This window comes from Eucyclogobius newberryi, unplaced genomic scaffold (genome assembly GCF_026437365.1).
Source record: "Eucyclogobius newberryi isolate DKJ021-1_F unplaced genomic scaffold, fEucNew1.0.hap1 SCAF_1, whole genome shotgun sequence".
In the NCBI taxonomy this organism is placed as follows: domain Eukaryota; kingdom Metazoa; phylum Chordata; class Actinopteri; order Gobiiformes; family Gobiidae; genus Eucyclogobius; species Eucyclogobius newberryi.
Genome location: NW_027315723.1, coordinates 49,810,961 through 49,828,827, shown reverse-complemented (window position 1 = coordinate 49,828,827; position 17,867 = coordinate 49,810,961). Strand labels below are relative to the sequence as shown.

General features: G+C 50.5%; 1 protein-coding gene across 1 annotated transcript in view; it reads right to left on the bottom strand.

Moving 5' to 3' along the window:
- Positions 1-484: 484 nt before the first annotated feature.
- LOC140365540 (fibronectin type III domain-containing protein 4-like) overlaps positions 485-17,867 on the bottom strand; it is a 54,231-nt gene continuing 36,848 nt past the window's right edge. Inside the window, exons 3-7 of the mRNA XM_072452029.1 lie at positions 13,336-13,437; positions 11,879-11,984; positions 2,299-2,388; positions 2,056-2,216; positions 485-580 (exon numbers count right to left, since the gene is read on the bottom strand). Coding sequence (XP_072308130.1) covers positions 539-580; positions 2,056-2,216; positions 2,299-2,388; positions 11,879-11,984; positions 13,336-13,437 — 501 coding nt within the window. The 3' untranslated portion in view covers positions 485-538. The remainder of the gene's footprint in view (positions 581-2,055; positions 2,217-2,298; positions 2,389-11,878; positions 11,985-13,335; positions 13,438-17,867) is intronic.

The following is a 17,867-nucleotide window of genomic DNA, read 5'->3' as shown; positions in this document are numbered from 1 at the left end:
AGGGCTGTTACTCCCCTCCTCACACTGGCCTGACACACAAGCTCCTGCTAAACTGCACTGGGACACAAAGGCAACAGGGAAACGGTGAACATGTTTCTGCAGCTCAACTTCAACGTCCTTTAGGATAAATAAAGCCGACTAAGATCTGGACACAACTGACCGTAGTCTCAAATACAGACTCTTTACATCACTGGTCACCTGTGTTTGACCACAACTGAAACAGGAGCGCGGCCACTTACGTACAAATTGTTCAGTTGGTTAGTGTATTACAAAATACTTTTCACCCATGTGTTAGGAAATAAAGTATCAAAGTGTCCGGTACGACATGCAAACGGTCAGGAATATGTACAGTGGTGTCTGCAGTTACAGTGGGAATCCTCAAGGTGGCAGTCTCACACCATTCTGAGCACACTCCGTCCACGTCAGGGTCCATATACAAGACAAATATGACCGATTATCAACGCTTTAGTCACGAAAACTCCGGGTCATTTCACAGTGAACACGGAACATTCCACATTTTGGGATTCGGGATTTGAGCTCAAACTCGAATGATGCTGACGGAGGAAGAGGCTCGGTGCAGCTGGACAGAGACAAGAAAAAGTGTGAGGAAAAAGAAAGAAAACACCATCAAACACTGACTACATTATTAACCCATTTTCTAATCATTTATAGAGTCGGTCCAGGGGGAGTTCAGTTTCCTCACTGTATCTGCTTCTGGGAGCTAAAGAGAGCTAGACTGCTTTGAAGGCTCACGGCCCACTTTGGATCACTTATGGCCCAGGGACCCAACGCGGCCCGTTTCTGTTGGCCCTCAGACCAGCTGCGGTGTGGCCCGGATGATGGAAGCACGTTTTATTGAAACTGTACTCGTTCTACCTCTAAAACCTGAAGATCAAACATGACGTGGCACAGACCATAAATAAATGTTCCGAGTATAAAGTTAAGGTGGCCCTGTGGAGGGCTCCCACCTGAAGGACTCCCTGTCCTGACCCCCGGCTGTGGCCCTCACACATGGTTCAGAATGTGGCCCTTTGGTTTGGACACACATAAACACTGCTTTGGTTCACTTAAAGGTGCCATAACATGCTTTTTTTCACGTTTCGTAGTCTATCCTAAGTGTATAATTGATAATAATAAGGGTTGTGCAACACCCTTAACATAACAGTTAAGAAATATCACCCAGACCTTGGACCCCCTCACCAACTCGGAAATGCAGACGGCTTGGTTTGATATTCGCCCCCACCCTTGTGAAGAGCGATCTGGCTCCCCCGCCCAACCCGTGACGTAGTCTCAGCGAGAGCATGTGTCCCCCGCCCACCCGTGACGTAGTCTCAGAGCGCGTGTGCCCCGCCCACCCATGACGTAGTCTCAGAGCGCGTGTGTGCCCCGCCCAACCCGTGACGTAGTCTCAGCGAGAGCGTGTGTGCCCCGTCCACCTGTGACGTAGTCTCAGAGCGCGTGTGTGCCCCGCCCACCTGTGACGTAGTCTCAGAGCGCGTGTGTGCCCCGCCCACCTGTGACGTAGTCTCAGAGCGCGTGTGTGCCCCGTCCACCTGTGACGTAGTCTCAGAGCGCGTGTGTGCCCCGCCCACCTGTGACGTAGTCTCAGAGCGCGTGTGTGCCCCGTCCACCCGTGACGTAGTCTCAGAGAGCGTGTGTGCCCCGCCCAACCCGTGACGTAGTCTCAGCGAGCGTGTGTGCCCCGCCCACCCGTGACGTAGTCTCAGAGCGTGTGTGCCCCGCCCACCCGTGACGTAGTCTCAGAGCGCGTGTGTGCCCCGCCCACCTGTGACGTAGTGTGTGCCCCACAGCTGTGCGCTGTAAGCTCCGTGGTGCGCCGCTCCGCGCGAGTGAGTGAGAAAGAGTCTACTTTTAGACTAAATAAATTTGCGGAAAGGAGATAGTCTGTTCTGTAGCTAAAAACTGCTAAAAACACCCTGGACATTTATGAAGCACAAATAGCAATGTAAGAAGGTTAAAAGCTCTGAAAAGTCCATTTTGCTTCAGAGTGAACCAGTTGAAACGTGGCTTCTGTAGTCTTGACTGAAGTCTTACCCTGCTGCTCCGCACTGCCCCGTTGTGGTAGATGGGGGAACTGCCCGTGGAGCCGTTGTAGTAGGACGTGGGCGAGCGCAGCCGCTTGCCCTTCTCCTTGGTGACGTTGGAGTCGTTGTCTTTGATGATGTCGTACTGCCGGCAGAACAGGGCAATGACGGCTGTGGGAGGGGCACACCAAGAATATGAACATGTAGAAATAAGAAATAAAGAGAATGTCAAGAATGAGAGGCGAATAGTGACCGGCCCAGAGCAGAAGCACGGTGGTGATGATGAGCAGCTCTCCTGTCTGCAGGTGAGGGGTCATCCCCAGACCCTCCATCGCCGGCTCATCTGACAACACATCACCACAAATACATCAGCGTCCAAATGAAGTAAACAAGATTTATTAGGCAAAGACAAAGACAAGATGACAAAACAAAGCTGTAATAATGAGTCCTGACGCTCAGAAACACTTTGATTCTGTGGCTGGACTTATTTATTCAAAGTGTGACCAACTTTAAAATAGATGATTTAATAATAAAAATATTGTGGCTCTCTACGATTGTCAAGAATCAAAATGAATGGAACCATTGGCCCGATATATCAGACAATCGGAAAATCGGTCACGGTGTTACATTTGATGGGACGGAACATGCCTGAGCAGATGATGTCTTACTATAACCAAACTAGACATGTCCGTACCTAATGTGACGCTCTTCGTGATATTGGTCCAGTGTCAAGATACAACTTGAATGTACAAAAAAACTGAAATTCTCTCTTACTCGCGGCCCCTTGTGTCCTTTAGAAAGACTTATCCATTTAAATGGCAAATGGAATCTCTTAAATATTTAGGTTATTGAAGGCGGTATGGAAGATTTTTCGGCGATTTGAGAACGCAGGTGGAAGTGCGCATGCCACTCCCCCGTGCGAACTGATACAACACACACGTGCGTTTGTTCATTAGCGCAACGGAGGGCATCGCATCTCTCGTCTCCCGTAGATTTCTGTCCACTTCTGCGTCAGCTCGAACTGTCTTTCCCCGTCTTCATTTTGCCCCGTACACTGAGGGAACTATATTATGATAGATCCATGCGCTTAGGCACGCGGAAACGTGGGGACGAGCCTGACGCGGCTGCAGGTGAGCGGTAGGTGCGTTTTATGATTGATACGTGGCAGGACAAATGATTTATCCACGCCACGAGGAAATATGATACAAAATTTGCTGTAAAAAATCGTCCATTCCACCTTTAAGTTTCATGGTCCTCCATCAATCTTAGATAAATACTACACTCCTCTTTTTCCCACTATCAAGAAAGCTCCTGAAAAAAATATTCTGATTCCTGATTCCCCCCCCCCCCCATATTTCTCTCTCTATTCCAGACTCTCCCAATTTCTATCCCCAACCAGCTGTTTGATGATGGAATAAAACAATCTCAAGACCTTAAATCTGAAGAAAATGGAGAATTGGGTTTATATTGTCTGAAAAATGACTATTTCAGCTCAGATCAGAGCGTTGCTGGTGTGATCCAGACTGTGAAGCTCAATGGTCTTATACTGAGAGTCATGTGGTGCCGGGGGTTCCTGTACAGGTCTTATACTGAGAGTAATGTGGTGCCTGAGGTTCCTGTACAGGTCTTATACTGAGAGTCATGTGGTGCCGAGGGTTCCTGTACAGGTCTTATACTGAGAGTCATGTGGTGCCGGGGGTTCCTGTACAGGTCTTATACTGAGAGTCATGTGGTGCCGAGGGTTCCTGTACAGGTCTTATACTGAGAGTAATGTGGTGCCGGGGGTTCCTGTACAGGTCTTATACTGAGAGTAATGTGGTGCCTGAGGTTCCTGTACAGGTCTTATACTGAGAGTAATGTGGTGCCTGAGTTCCTGTACAGGTCTTATACTGAGAGTAATGTGGTGCCTGAGGTTCCTGTACAGGTCTTATACTGAGAGTAATGTGGTGCCGAGGGTTCCTGTACAGGTCTTATACTGAGAGTAATGTGGTGCCGGGGGTTCCTGTGCAGGTCTTATACTGAGTAATGTGGTGCCTGAGGTTCCTGTACAGGTCTTATACTGAGAGTCATGTGGTGCCGGGGGTTCCTGTACAGGTCTTATACTGAGAGTAATGTGGTGCCCGAGGTTCCTGTACGGGTCTTATACTGAGAGTCATGTGGTGCCGAGGGTTCCTGTACAGGTCTTATACTGAGAGTAATGTGGTGCTGAGGGTTCCTGTACAGGTCTTATACTGAGAGTCATGTGGTGCCGGGGGTTCCTGTACAGGTCTTATACTGAGAGTAATGTGGTGCCTCAGGTTCCTGTACAGGTCTTATACTGAGAGTCATGTGGTGCCGGGGGTTCCTGTACAGGTCTTATACTGAGAGTAATGTGGTGCCTAGGGTTCCTGTACAGGTCTTATACTGAGAGTAATGTGGAGCCCGAGGTTCCTGTACAGGTCTTATACTGAGAGTAATGTGGTGCCGAGGGTTCCTGTACAGGTCTTATACTGAGAGTCATGTGGTGCCTGAGGTTCCTGTACAGGTCTTATACTGAGAGTAATGTGGTGCCGAGGGTTCCTGTACAGGTCTTATACTGAGAGCAATGTGGTGCCGAGGGTTCCTGTACAGGTCTTATACTGAGAGTAATGTGGTGCCGAGGGTTCCTGTACAGGTCTTATACTGAGAGTAATGTGGTGCTGAGGGTTCCTGTACAGGTCTTATACTGAGAGTCATGTGGTGCCGGGGGTTCCTGTACAGGTCTTATACTGAGAGTAATGTGGTGCCTCAGGTTCCTGTACAGGTCTTATACTGAGAGTCATGTGGTGCCGGGGGTTCCTGTACAGGTCTTATACTGAGAGTCATGTGGTGCCGGGGGTTCCTGTACAGGTCTTATACTGAGAGTAATGTGGTGCCGGGGGTTCCTGTACAGGTCTTATACTGAGAGTAATGTGGTGCCGGGGGTTCCTGTACAGGTCTTATACTGAGAGTAATGTGGTGCCAGGGGTTCCTGTACAGGTCTTATACTGAGAGTAATGTGGTGCCGGGGGTTCCTGTACAGGTCTTATACTGAGAGTAATGTGGTGCCGGGGGTTCCTGTACAGGTCTTATACTGAGAGTAATGTGGTGCCGGGGGTTCCTGTACAGGTCTTATACTGAGAGTCATGTGGTGCCGAGGGTTCCTGTACAGGTCTTATACTGAGAGTAATGTGGTGCCTGAGGTTCCTGTACAGGTCTTATACTGAGAGTCATGTGGTGCCGAGGGTTCCTGTACAGGTCTTATACTGAGAGTCATGTGGTGCCGGGGGTTCCTGTACAGGTCTTATACTGAGAGTAATGTGGTGCCTGAGGTTCCTGTACAGGCCTTATACTGAGAGTCATGTGGTCCCTGAGGTTCCTGTACAGGTCTTATACTGAGAGTCATGTGGTGCCTGAGGTTCCTGTACAGGTCTTATACTGAGAGTAATGTGGTGCCGAGGGTTCCTGTACAGGTCTTATACTGAGAGTAATGTGGTGCCTGAGGTTCCTGTACAGGTCTTATACTGAGAGTAATATGGTGCCTGAGGTTCCTGTACAGGTCTTATACTGAGAGTAATGTGGTGCCTGAGGTTCCTGTACAGGTCTTATACTGAGAGTAATGTGGTGCCTGAGGTTCCTGTACAGGTCTTATACTGAGAGTAATGTGGTGCCTGAGGTTCCTGTACAGGTCTTATACTGAGAGTAATGTGGTGCCGGGGGTTCTTGTACAGGTCTTATACTGAGAGTAATGTGGTGCCGGGGGTTCCTGTGCAGGTCTTATACTGAGAGTAATGTGGTGCCGAGGGTTCCTGTACAGGTCTTATACTGAGAGTAATGTGGTGCCTGAGGTTCCTGTACAGGTCTTATAATGAGAATAATGTGGTGCCGGGGGTTCCTGTACAGGTCTTATACTGAGAGTAATGTGGTGCCTCAGGTTCCTGTACAGGTCTTATACTGAGAGTCATGTGGTGCCGGGGGTTCCTGTACAGGTCTTATACTGAGAGTCATGTGGTGCCGGGGGTTCCTGTACAGGTCTTATACTGAGAGTAATGTGGTGCCGGGGGTTCCTGTACAGGTCTTATACTGAGAGTAATGTGGTGCCGGGGGTTCCTGTACAGGTCTTATACTGAGAGTAATGTGGTGCCGGGGGTTCCTGTACAGGTCTTATACTGAGAGTAATGTGGTGCCGGGGGTTCCTGTACAGGTCTTATACTGAGAGTAATGTGGTGCCGGGGGTTCCTGTACAGGTCTTATACTGAGAGTCATGTGGTGCCGGGGGTTCCTGTACAGGTCTTATACTGAGAGTCATGTGGTGCCGGGGGTTCCTGTACAGGTCTTATACTGAGAGTAATGTGGTGCCTGAGGTTCCTGTACAGGCCTTATACTGAGAGTCATGTGGTCCCTGAGGTTCCTGTACAGGTCTTATACTGAGAGTCATGTGGTGCCTGGGGTTCCTGTACAGGTCTTATACTGAGAGTAATGTGGTGCTGAGGGTTCCTGTACAGGTCTTATACTGAGAGTAATGTGGTGCCGAGGGTTCCTGTACAGGTCTTATACTGAGAGTAATGTGGTGCCGAGGGTTCCTGTACAGGTCTTATACTGAGAGTAATGTGGTGCCGAGGGTTCCTGTACAGGTCTTATACTGAGAGTAATGTGGTGCCTGAGGTTCCTGTACAGGTCTTATACTGAGAGTAATATGGTGCCTGAGGTTCCTGTACAGGTCTTATACTGAGAGTAATGTGGTGCCTGAGGTTCCTGTACAGGTCTTATACTGAGAGTAATGTGGTGCCTGAGGTTCCTGTACAGGTCTTATACTGAGAGTAATGTGGTGCCTGAGGTTCCTGTACAGGTCTTATACTGAGAGTAATGTGGTGCCGGGGGTTCTTGTACAGGTCTTATACTGAGAGTAATGTGGTGCCGGGGGTTCCTGTGCAGGTCTTATACTGAGAGTCATGTGGTGCCTGAGGTTCCTGTACAGGTCTTATACTGAGAGTAATGTGGTGCCGAGGGTTCCTGTACAGGTCTTATACTGAGAGTAATGTGGTGCCCGAGGTTCCTGTACAGGTCTTATACTGAGAGTAATGTGGTGCCGAGGGTTCCTGTACAGGTCTTATACTGAGAGTCATGTGGTGCCTGAGGTTCCTGTACAGGTCTTATACAGAGAGTAATGTGGTGCCGAGGGTTCCTGTACAGGTCTTATACTGAGAGTAATGTGGTGCCGGGGGTTCCTGTACAGGTCTTATACTGAGAGTAATGTGGTACTGAGGGTTCCTGTACAGGTCTTATACTGAGAGTCATGTGGTGCCGGGGGTTCCTGTACAGGTCTTATACTGAGAGTAATGTGGTGCCTCAGGTTCCTGTACAGGTCTTATACTGAGAGTCATGTGGTGCCGGGGGTTCCTGTACAGGTCTTATACTGAGAGTCATGTGGTGCCGGGGGTTCCTGTACAGGTCTTATACTGAGAGTAATATGGTGCCGGGGGTTCCTGTACAGGTCTTATACTGAGAGTAATGTGGTGCCTGAGGTTCCTGTACAGGTCTTATACTGAGAGTCATGTGGTGCCGGGGGTTCCTGTACAGGTCTTATACTGAGAGTAATGTGGTGCCTGAGGTTCCTGTACAGGTCTTATAATGAGAATAATGTGGTGCCGGGGGTTCCTGTACAGGTCTTATACTGAGAGTAATGTGGTGCCTGAGGTTCCTGTACAGGTCTTATACTGAGAGTCATGTGGTGCCTGAGGTTCCTGTACAGGTCTTATACTGAGAGTAATGTGGTGCCTGAGGTTCCTGTACAGGTCTTATACTGAGAGTCATGTGGTGCCTGAGGTTCCTGTACAGGTCTTAAACTGAGAGTCATGTGGTGCCGGGGGTTCCTGTACAGTTCTTACTGCAGATGACAGACGCTTGAGTCTGACGGAGGAGGTGCAGAATCCCTGGGTCAAATCTGTTCTTACAACATGGAAGGAGCTGATCAGAACAAACTAAACACAGATGTTACAATCTTAAACCGATAAAGTTTTATGACCAAAGGTTTTGTACCAAATAGAACTGACCTGAGACTCAAGGTCTGGATTATAAAGGTCTAAAGGTTTTGCCATCACTCTGAACTTTAGAACTATGAACTTGGGCCTCAAAACTCCTGCCATGGATACAATTAAGCTTTGGAATATACTTTTGGCAGCAGGAAAAAAAAACATTACAAGAAACGGCTGATACAAACCTCACCAACATCTAAGGACTGGACTGACATTGTGACAGACATTAATCAAACGGAAAAAAATTACATTCAGAATTAAATTGTAAATGGACGATTTCGACGACTTTGGATTTATGTTCATCTGTTCTATTGTTTCTTATGTTGGTTTGATGTCTATTTGTAATTTTATTTTGTATTATTAATTAGTTACTTTTTTATGTCTGATATGCATTTCATGTTTTAAAAAAGAAAGAAGGGGTTTGGTTTATTCTGCTATCCACATGTTAAAACCCAGCGTGACTTTTCAACAGGCTTCACAATTGAAAGTTAAACTTGCATTAACAGCTTCTACAAACAGGTCTTTTACCGTGAAAGGTGCTGTACCTGATTAAACTGGCTTAAAATATGAAAAACATCCACATGTATCGCTCACTTACATAACGAGTTCCTAATTATTCGCTGGATGAGTTTATAGGTGCTTTTCACAAGTTTCTGAGGGAACAAGCGAGTTTTGCCGTCAAGGTAACGCTAACAACAGCTAGCATGCTAAAAATGTTTGCCTAAAAAACTGGGGGGAAAACGATTTTACTTTATTATTTGAACAAAAAAAATTGTACAGCCCCTTTAACCTGGTCTGGGAGTATGATGTCATTGGTTGGACGTGTCTCGGAGTATGATGTCATTGGTTGGACGTGTCTCGGAGTATGATGTCATTGGTTGGACGTGTCCGGGAGTATGATGTCATTGGTTGGACGTGTCTCGGAGTATGATGTCATTGGTTGGACGTGTCCGCGAGTATGATGTCATTGGTTGGACGTGTCTCGGAGTATGATGTCATTGGTTGGACGTGTCTCGGAGTATGATGTCATTGGTTGGACATGTCCGGGAGTATGATGTCATTGGTTGGACGTGTCTCGGAGTATGATGTCATTGGTTGGACGTGTCCGCGAGTATGATGTCATTGGTTGGACGTGTCTGGGAGTATGATGTCATTGGTTGGATGTGTCTGGGAGTATGATGTCATTGGTTGGACGTGTCTCGGAGTATGATGTCATTGGTTGGATGTGTCTCGGAGTATGATGTCATTGGTTGGACGTGTCTCGGAGTATGATGTCATTGGTTGGACGTGTCTCGGAGTATGATGTCATTGGTTGGACGTGTCCGGGAGTATGATGTCATTGGTTGGACGTGTCTCGGAGTATGATGTCATTGGTTGGACGTGTCCGCGAGTATGATGTCATTGGTTGGACGTGTCTCGGAGTATGATGTCATTGGTTGGACGTGTCTCGGAGTATGATGTCATTGGTTGGACGTGTCCGGGAGTATGATGTCATTGGTTGGACGTGTCTCGGAGTATGATGTCATTGGTTGGACGTGTCCGCGAGTATGATGTCATTGGTTGGACGTGTCTCGGAGTATGATGTCATTGGTTGGACGTGTCTGGGAGTATGATGTCATTGGTTGGACGTGTCTCGGAGTATGATGTCATTGGTTGGACGTGTCTCGGAGTATGATGTCATTGGTTGGACGTGTCCGGGAGTATGATGTCATTGGTTGGATGTGTCTGGGAGTATGATGTCATTGGTTGGACGTGTCTCGGAGTATGATGTCATTGGTTGGACGTGTCTCGGAGTATGATGTCATTGGTTGGACGTGTCTCGGAGTATGATGTCATTGGTTGGACGTGTCTCGGAGTATGATGTCATTGGTTGGACGTGTCTCGGAGTATGATGTCATTGGTTGGACGTGTCTCGGAGTATGATGTCATTGGTTGGACGTGTCTGGGAGTATGATGTCATTGGTTGGACGTGTCTCGGAGTATGATGTCATTGGTTGGACGTGTCTCGGAGTATGATGTCATTGGTTGGACGTGTCTCGGAGTATGATGTCATTGGTTGGACGTGTCTCGGAGTATGATGTCATTGGTTGGATGTGTCTGGGAGTATGATGTCATTGGTTGGACGTGTCTCGGAGTATGATGTCATTGGTTGGATGTGTCTCGGAGTATGATGTCATTGGTTGGACGTGTCTCGGAGTATGATGTCATTGGTTGGACGTGTCTCGGAGTATGATGTCATTGGTTGGACGTGTCCGGGAGTATGATGTCATTGGTTGGACGTGTCTCGGAGTATGATGTCATTGGTTGGACGTGTCCGCGAGTATGATGTCATTGGTTGGACGTGTCTCGGAGTATGATGTCATTGGTTGGACGTGTCTCGGAGTATGATGTCATTGGTTGGACGTGTCCGGGAGTATGATGTCATTGGTTGGACGTGTCTCGGAGTATGATGTCATTGGTTGGACGTGTCCGCGAGTATGATGTCATTGGTTGGACGTGTCTGGGAGTATGATGTCATTGGTTGGACGTGTCTGGGAGTATGATGTCATTGGTTGGATGTGTCTGGGAGTATGATGTCATTGGTTGGACGTGTCTCGGAGTATGATGTCATTGGTTGGACGTGTCTCGGAGTATGATGTCATTGGTTGGATGTGTCTCGGAGTATGATGTCATTGGTTGGACGTGTCTCGGAGTATGATGTCATTGGTTGGACGTGTCTCGGAGTATGATGTCATTGGTTGGACGTGTCTCGGAGTATGATGTCATTGGTTGGATGTGTCCGGGAGTATGATGTCATTGGTTGGACGTGTCCGGGAGTATGATGTCATTGGTTGGACGTGTCTCGGAGTATGATGTCATTGGTTGGATGTGTCCGGGAGTATGATGTCATTGGTTGGATGTGTCTGGGAGTATGATGTCATTGGTTGGACGTGTCTCGGAGTATGATGTCATTGGTTGGACGTGTCTCGGAGTATGATGTCATTGGTTGGACGTGTCTCGGAGTATGATGTCATTGGTTGGACGTGTCCGGGAGTATGATGTCATTGGTTGGACGTGTCTCGGAGTATGATGTCATTGGTTGGACGTGTCTCGGAGTATGATGTCATTGGTTGGACGTGTCTCGGAGTATGATGTCATTGGTTGGACGTGTCTCGGAGTATGATGTCATTGGTTGGATGTGTCCGGGAGTATGATGTCATTGGTTGGATGTGTCTGGGAGTATGATGTCATTGGTTGGACGTGTCTCGGAGTATGATGTCATTGGTTGGACGTGTCTCGGTGTATGATGTCATTGGTTGGACGTGTCTCGGAGTATGATGTCATTGGTTGGACGTGTCTCGGAGTATGATGTCATTGGTTGGACGTGTCTCGGAGTATGATGTCATTGGTTGGACGTGTCTCGGAGTATGATGTCATTGGTTGGACGTGTCTGGGAGTATGATGTCATTGGTTGGACGTGTCTCGGAGTATGATGTCATTGGTTGGACGTGTCTCGGAGTATGATGTCATTGGTTGGACGTGTCTCGGAGTATGATGTCATTGGTTGGACGTGTCTCGGAGTATGATGTCATTGGTTGGATGTGTCTGGGAGTATGATGTCATTGGTTGGACGTGTCTCGGAGTATGATGTCATTGGTTGGATGTGTCTGGGAGTATGATGTCATTGGTTGGACGTGTCTCGGAGTATGATGTCATTGGTTGGATGTGTCTGGGAGTATGATGTCATTGGTTGGACCCGTATATCATTTGTTTACAGGACAATCACGTTCATGTTTTATATGTAGTAAATGTGTGATTTACGGTGATGGTCGTGGACTCCGACAGGGTAGTGGTCGCTCCTCTCCAGCGTTCTGAAGTGCACCGCTCTGCTGGGCTGGCTGTCCCCCTGAGTTCCCACGGACTGCACCTGCAGCGAGGAACAACCAGCTTCAAAAGGCGCACAATCGTCACCAAACAAAACACAATCACAGATCTTATCCAAGTACTATTATAGTCAAGGCTTCTGTAATTCCATCCTGGTTTACTCTTTGCTTTAGGCTCGCTTTTGGTTTTACTGACAAACATCTGCCACAGAACTTGCTTTGTCACGCAGCCCTTTGGTATTTGGAGGAAGTCCTACTCTAAATAATGGTCCAGCTTGAACGATAGCAGCGGGAATTCAAGTTTAGGAAGGAATGGAATGTTAAGGCTGGCACTATGTGACAAAACCATGTGATGTGGAGTATTGAAATTCTCCTGAGCGACAGTGAAAATGTTCAAACGTTTCAACTGCAACAAACAGTCAGCCTTGTCCCTTAAAGGTCCCATAACATGCAAAATTGACTTTTCAGAGCTTTTAACCTTCTTACATTGCTATTTGTGCTTCATATATGTACCCAGAGTGTTTTTTTGATTGATTCCCACAGTTTTTAGCTATATTAGACTATATCCTTTCCGCGAATCTCCAAACTGACCGGCGGTGGAGGCAAGACCGCGTCATAACCACAGGCACGCGTCACCCTCCCCCTCTCCACAGCCCCTCCCCCTCCCGCCCCCTTCCCCCCGGCTCCGCGCTGCTCCAGGCTCCCGTGTCTCACCATACAAGCCCCAGAGTTTTTCTGCTTCGATTTACGAGGAAACACGGCTCAAAAAGGCCCAAAACTTCATTAATGATATCGCACTCTTTACTATTATCACAATGGTGAAGGTTTATGTGGCACTTGATGCAGCAAACGGGAAAATAAACGGAGAGAAGTTCTATCCGATACCGAAAAACCAGGAAATAAGAGCGCGATGGACATAAGACTTTTATATATATTTATAATTTATAATTTATATTTATATTTATAGATATATCTGTTCTGCGCACGCTGTAGAATAAACACCAGATTTATTTAGTCTAAAAGTAGACTCTTTCTCACCCACTCGCGCGGAGTGGCGCACCACAGAGCTTACAGCGCACAGCTGTGGGGCACACACTACGTCACGGGTGGGCGGGGCACACACGCTCTGAGACTACGTCACGGGTTGGTGAGGGGGTCCAAGGTCTGGGTGATATTTCTTAACTATTATGTTAAGGGTGTTGCACAACCCTTATTATTCTCAATTATACACTTAGGACAGACTACGAAACGTGAAAAAAGCACGTTATGGCACCTTTAACACTGGACTTGGATGTCAAAAACCAATCAGTCACTCAAATCTATTCCAAAAATAAAACTCTGAGCGCAGCCCAATATGAGCTGACGTGAAGTGCACAATATGTGGAGGAATCAGACCTGAACACTGTAGTGCGTGTCCTCGTCCAGGTCCCAGAGCATGCACCAGTGACTGGACGTGTTGACCTCTCGAATGGAGCGTTGCATCAGTCCGTCCTGTCTCTGAAAACACAAAAGATGGACAAAAGATGTAGTGTATGGGCCTCTCCATGGGTCTCTCCATGGGCCTCTGCATGGGCCTCTCTCTCCATGGGCCTCTCCATGGACCTCTCTCTTCATGGGCCTCTCTCTCCATGGGCCTCTCCATGGGTCTCTCCATGGGCCTCTGCATGGGCCTCTCCATGGGCCTCTCCATGGACCTCTCTCTCCATGGGCCTCTCTCTCCATGGGCCTCTCTCTCCATGGGCCTCTCTCTCCATGGACCTCTCTCTCCATGGGCCTCTCTCTCCATGGGCCTCTCTCTCCATGGGCATCTGCATGGGCCTCACCGTGGGCCTCTCTCTCCATGGGCCTCGTCATGGGCCTCACCGTGGGCCTCTCCATGGGCCTCTCTCCATGGGCCTCTCTCACCGTGGGCCTCTCCATGGGCCTCTCTCACCGTGGGCCTCTCCATGGGCCTCTCTCTCCATGGGCCTCTCTCTCCATGGGCCTCTCTCACCGTGGGCCTCTCCATGGGCCTCACCGTGGGCCTCTCTCTCCATGGGCCTCTCTCCATGGGCCTCTCTCACCGTGGGCCTCTCCATGGGCCTCTCTCTCCATGGGCCTCTCTCTCCATGGGCCTCTCTCACCGTGGGCCTCGCCATGGGCCTCACCGTGGGCCTCTCTCTCCATGGGCCTCTCTCACCGTGGGCGTCTCCATGGGCCTCTCTCTCCATGGGCCTCTCTCTCCATGGGCCTCTCTCTCCATGGGCCTCTCTCTCCATGGGCCTCTCTCTCCATGGGCCTCTCTCTCCATGGGCCTCTCTCTCCGTGGGCCTCTCTCACCGTGGGCCTCTCCATGGGCCTCTCTCTCCATGGGCCTCTCTCTCCATGGGCCTCTCTCTCCATGGGCCTCTCTCACCGTGGGCCTCTCTCACCGTGGGCCTCTCCATGGGCCTCTCTCTCCATGGGCCTCTCTCTCCATGGGCCTCTCTCTCCATGGGCCTCTCTCTCCATGGGCCTCTCTCACCGTGGGCCTCTCCATGGGCCTCTCTCACCGTGGGCCTCGCCATGGGCCTCACCGTGGGCCTCTCTCTCCATGGGCCTCTCTCACCGTGGGCGTCTCCATGGGCCTCTCTCTCCATGGGCCTCTCTCTCCATGGGCCTCTCTCTCCATGGGCCTCTCTCTCCATGGGCCTCTCTCACCGTGGGCCTCTCCATGGGCCTCTCTCTCCATGGGCCTCTCTCTCCATGGGCCTCTCTCTCCATGGGCCTCTCTCTCCATGGGCCTCTCTCACCGTGGGCCTCTCCATGGGCCTCTCTCTGACGGGCTCATCAGGCAAACTCTGGTCTGACTCTTTTCCTGGCCCTGGATGGATCAGATTGAGATGTTGTTTCCAGACTGGAACGACCAGTTTGGAGTGAGAAATGTCTCTAGGAGTGATGTGACTGTAAAGGACTAACACTGAGTGAATAAGCAGATGCCTGAAGGGGGGCCCGGGGCCCTCCATCTGTCAGCTGCCCTGCAGCAGACTTCCACATAAAAGCTTATTATCTCAGCATGCTGCACTTATGGTTATGGAGGAGTTTATCATGATGAGGATAAATACTTGCACTTACTTTTAGCTATATTCCAATATATTGTCAAGTCGCTTTAATATTCTTATGTAACTTTTATATTATATATGACCTTACTGTGAGCTTGGATCTCCACAAACCTGACTCGTACTTGGCCTGGAGGAGCCTCCTCCTTCTTGCTTCCATGGAAATGTTGCTCCTTTGGCTGCCAATTATTTTCCATGGCATAAAACGTATTCCAAAGTATGTTTTTGGAACCATACAGGAAGTCAGCTCCAGAAAGTTACACATTTACATTATGTATTTGATGTTTTTGCCCTCCAAATGTGTCTGCAGCACTGTGGTGTGAAACCCTGTGACCCTCGTCCCATCACAGTTTAAAGCCGGCTCCTGAGGTGGTTCCTGAGGCGGCTCCTGAGGTGGTTCCTGAGAACATTATTCCCACATTAACCTTGAGATGCTACGATGAATCAGATTACGGGCTTTGTTTGTGTCAGAAATACAGTGTTTAATGGGGTTACTCCCCCTTGTGGTGCATAATGAGATAGAGGAGGAGGCTGTGTGGGCTCCTGCAGCTTTAGAGGGGCCCCGCACCAGGTCAGCCTGGTTCCTCCTGCAGCTTTAGAGGGCCCCGCACCAGGTCAGCCTGGTTCCTCCTGCAGCTTTAGAGGGCCCCGCACCAGGTCAGCCTGGTTCCTCCTGCAGCTTTAGAGGGCCCCGCACCAGGTCAGCCTGGTTCCTCCTGCAGCTTTAGAGGGCCCCGCACCAGGTCAGCCTGGTTCCTCCTGCAGCTTTAGAGGGCCCCGCACCAGGTCAGCCTGGTTCCTCCTGCAGCTTTAGAGGGCCCCGCACCAGGTCAGCCTGGTTCCTCCTGCAGCTTTAGAGGGCCCCGCACCAGGTCAGCCTGGTTCCTCCTCCTGCAGCTTTAGAGGGCCCCGCACCAGGTCAGCCTGGTTCCTCCTGCAGCTTTAGAGGGGCCCTGCACCAGGTCAGCCTGGTTCCTCCTGCAGCTTTAGAGGGCCCCGCACCAGGTCAGCCTGGTTCCTCCTGCAGCTTTAGAGGGGCCCCGCACCAGGTCAGCCTTGTTCCTCCTGCAGCTTTAGAGGGGCCCCGCACCAGGTTAGCCTGGTTCCTCCTGCAGCTTTAGAGGGCCCCGCACCAGGTCAGCCTGGTTCCTCCTGCAGCTTTAGAGGGCCCCGCACCAGGTCAGCCTGGCTCCTCCTGCAGCTTTAGAGGGCCCCGCACCAGGTCAGCCTGGTTCCTCCTGCAGCTTTAGAGGGCCCCGCACCAGGTCAGCCTGGTTCCTCCTCCTGCAGCTTTAGAGGGCCCCGCACCAGGTCAGCCTGGTTCCTCCTGCAGCTTTAGAGGGCCCCGCACCAGGTCAGCCTGGTTCCTCCTGCAGCTTTAGAGGGCCCCGCACCAGGTCAGCCTGGTTCCTCCTGCAGCTTTAGAGGGCCCCGCACCAGGTCAGCCTGGTTCCTCCTGCAGCTTTAGAGGGCCCCGCACCAGGTCAGCCTGGTTCCTCCTGCAGCTTTAGAGGGCCCCGCACCAGGTCAGCCTGGTTCCTCCTGCAGCTTTAGAGGGCCCCGCACCAGGTCAGCCTGGCTCCTCCTGCAGCTTTAGAGGGCCCCGCACCAGGTCAGCCTGGTTCCTCCTGCAGCTTTAGAGGGCCCCGCACCAGGTCAGCCTGGTTCCTCCTGCAGCTTTAGAGGGCCCCGCACCAGGTCAGCCTGGTTCCTCCTCCTGCAGCTTTAGAGGGCCCCGCACCAGGTCAGCCTGGTTCCTCCTGCAGCTTTAGAGGGCCCCGCACCAGGTCAGCCTGGTTCCTCCTGCAGCTTTAGAGGGCCCCGCACCAGGTCAGCCTGGTTCCTCCTCCTGCAGCTTTAGAGGGCCCCGCACCAGGTCAGCCTGGTTCCTCCTGCAGCTTTAGAGGGCCCCGCACCAGGTCAGCCTGGCTCCTCCTGCAGCTTTAGAGGGCCCCGCACCAGGTCAGCCTGGTTCCTCCTGCAGCTTTAGAGGGCCCCGCACCAGGTCAGCCTGGTTCCTCCTGCAGCTTTAGAGGGCCCCGCACCAGGTCAGCCTGGTTCCTCCTCCTGCAGCTTTAGAGGGCCCCGCACCAGGTCAGCCTGGTTCCTCCTGCAGCTTTAGAGGGCCCCGCACCAGGTCAGCCTGGTTCCTCCTGCAGCTTTAGAGGGCCCCGCACCAGGTCAGCCTGGTTCCTCCTCCTGCAGCTTTAGAGGGCCCCGCACCAGGTCAGCCTGGTTCCTCCTGCAGCTTTAGAGGGCCCCGCACCAGGTCAGCCTGGTTCCTCCTGCAGCTTTAGAGGGCCCCGCACCAGGTCAGCCTGGTTCCTCCTGCAGCTTTAGAGGGCCCCGCACCAGGTCAGCCTGGCTCCTCCTGCAGCTTTAGAGGGCCCCGCACCAGGTCAGCCTGGTTCCTCCTGCAGCTTTAGAGGGCCCCGCACCAGGTCAGCCTGGTTCCTCCTGCAGCTTTAGAGGGCCCCGCACCAGGGCCAATGAAGGGAAGCAAAGCATGGGCTGAATTTAAGATGTTAGAAAAGTATTGTCGCTGACACAGACGACGTGAGAGTTACAACTTTCCTGTTTTGTTTAGTGATAAAGTCAACGTCACGTTTGTTTTTACATAATATAGTTTTATGAATATGTTTTATGAATATACTACTGCATACACTACTGCATATACTACTGCATACACTACTGCATATACTACTGCATACACTACTGCATATACTACTGCATACACTACTGCATATACTACTCCATATACTACTGCATACACTACTGCATACACTACTGCATACACTACTGCATACACTACTGCATACACTACTGCATATACTACTGCATACACTACCG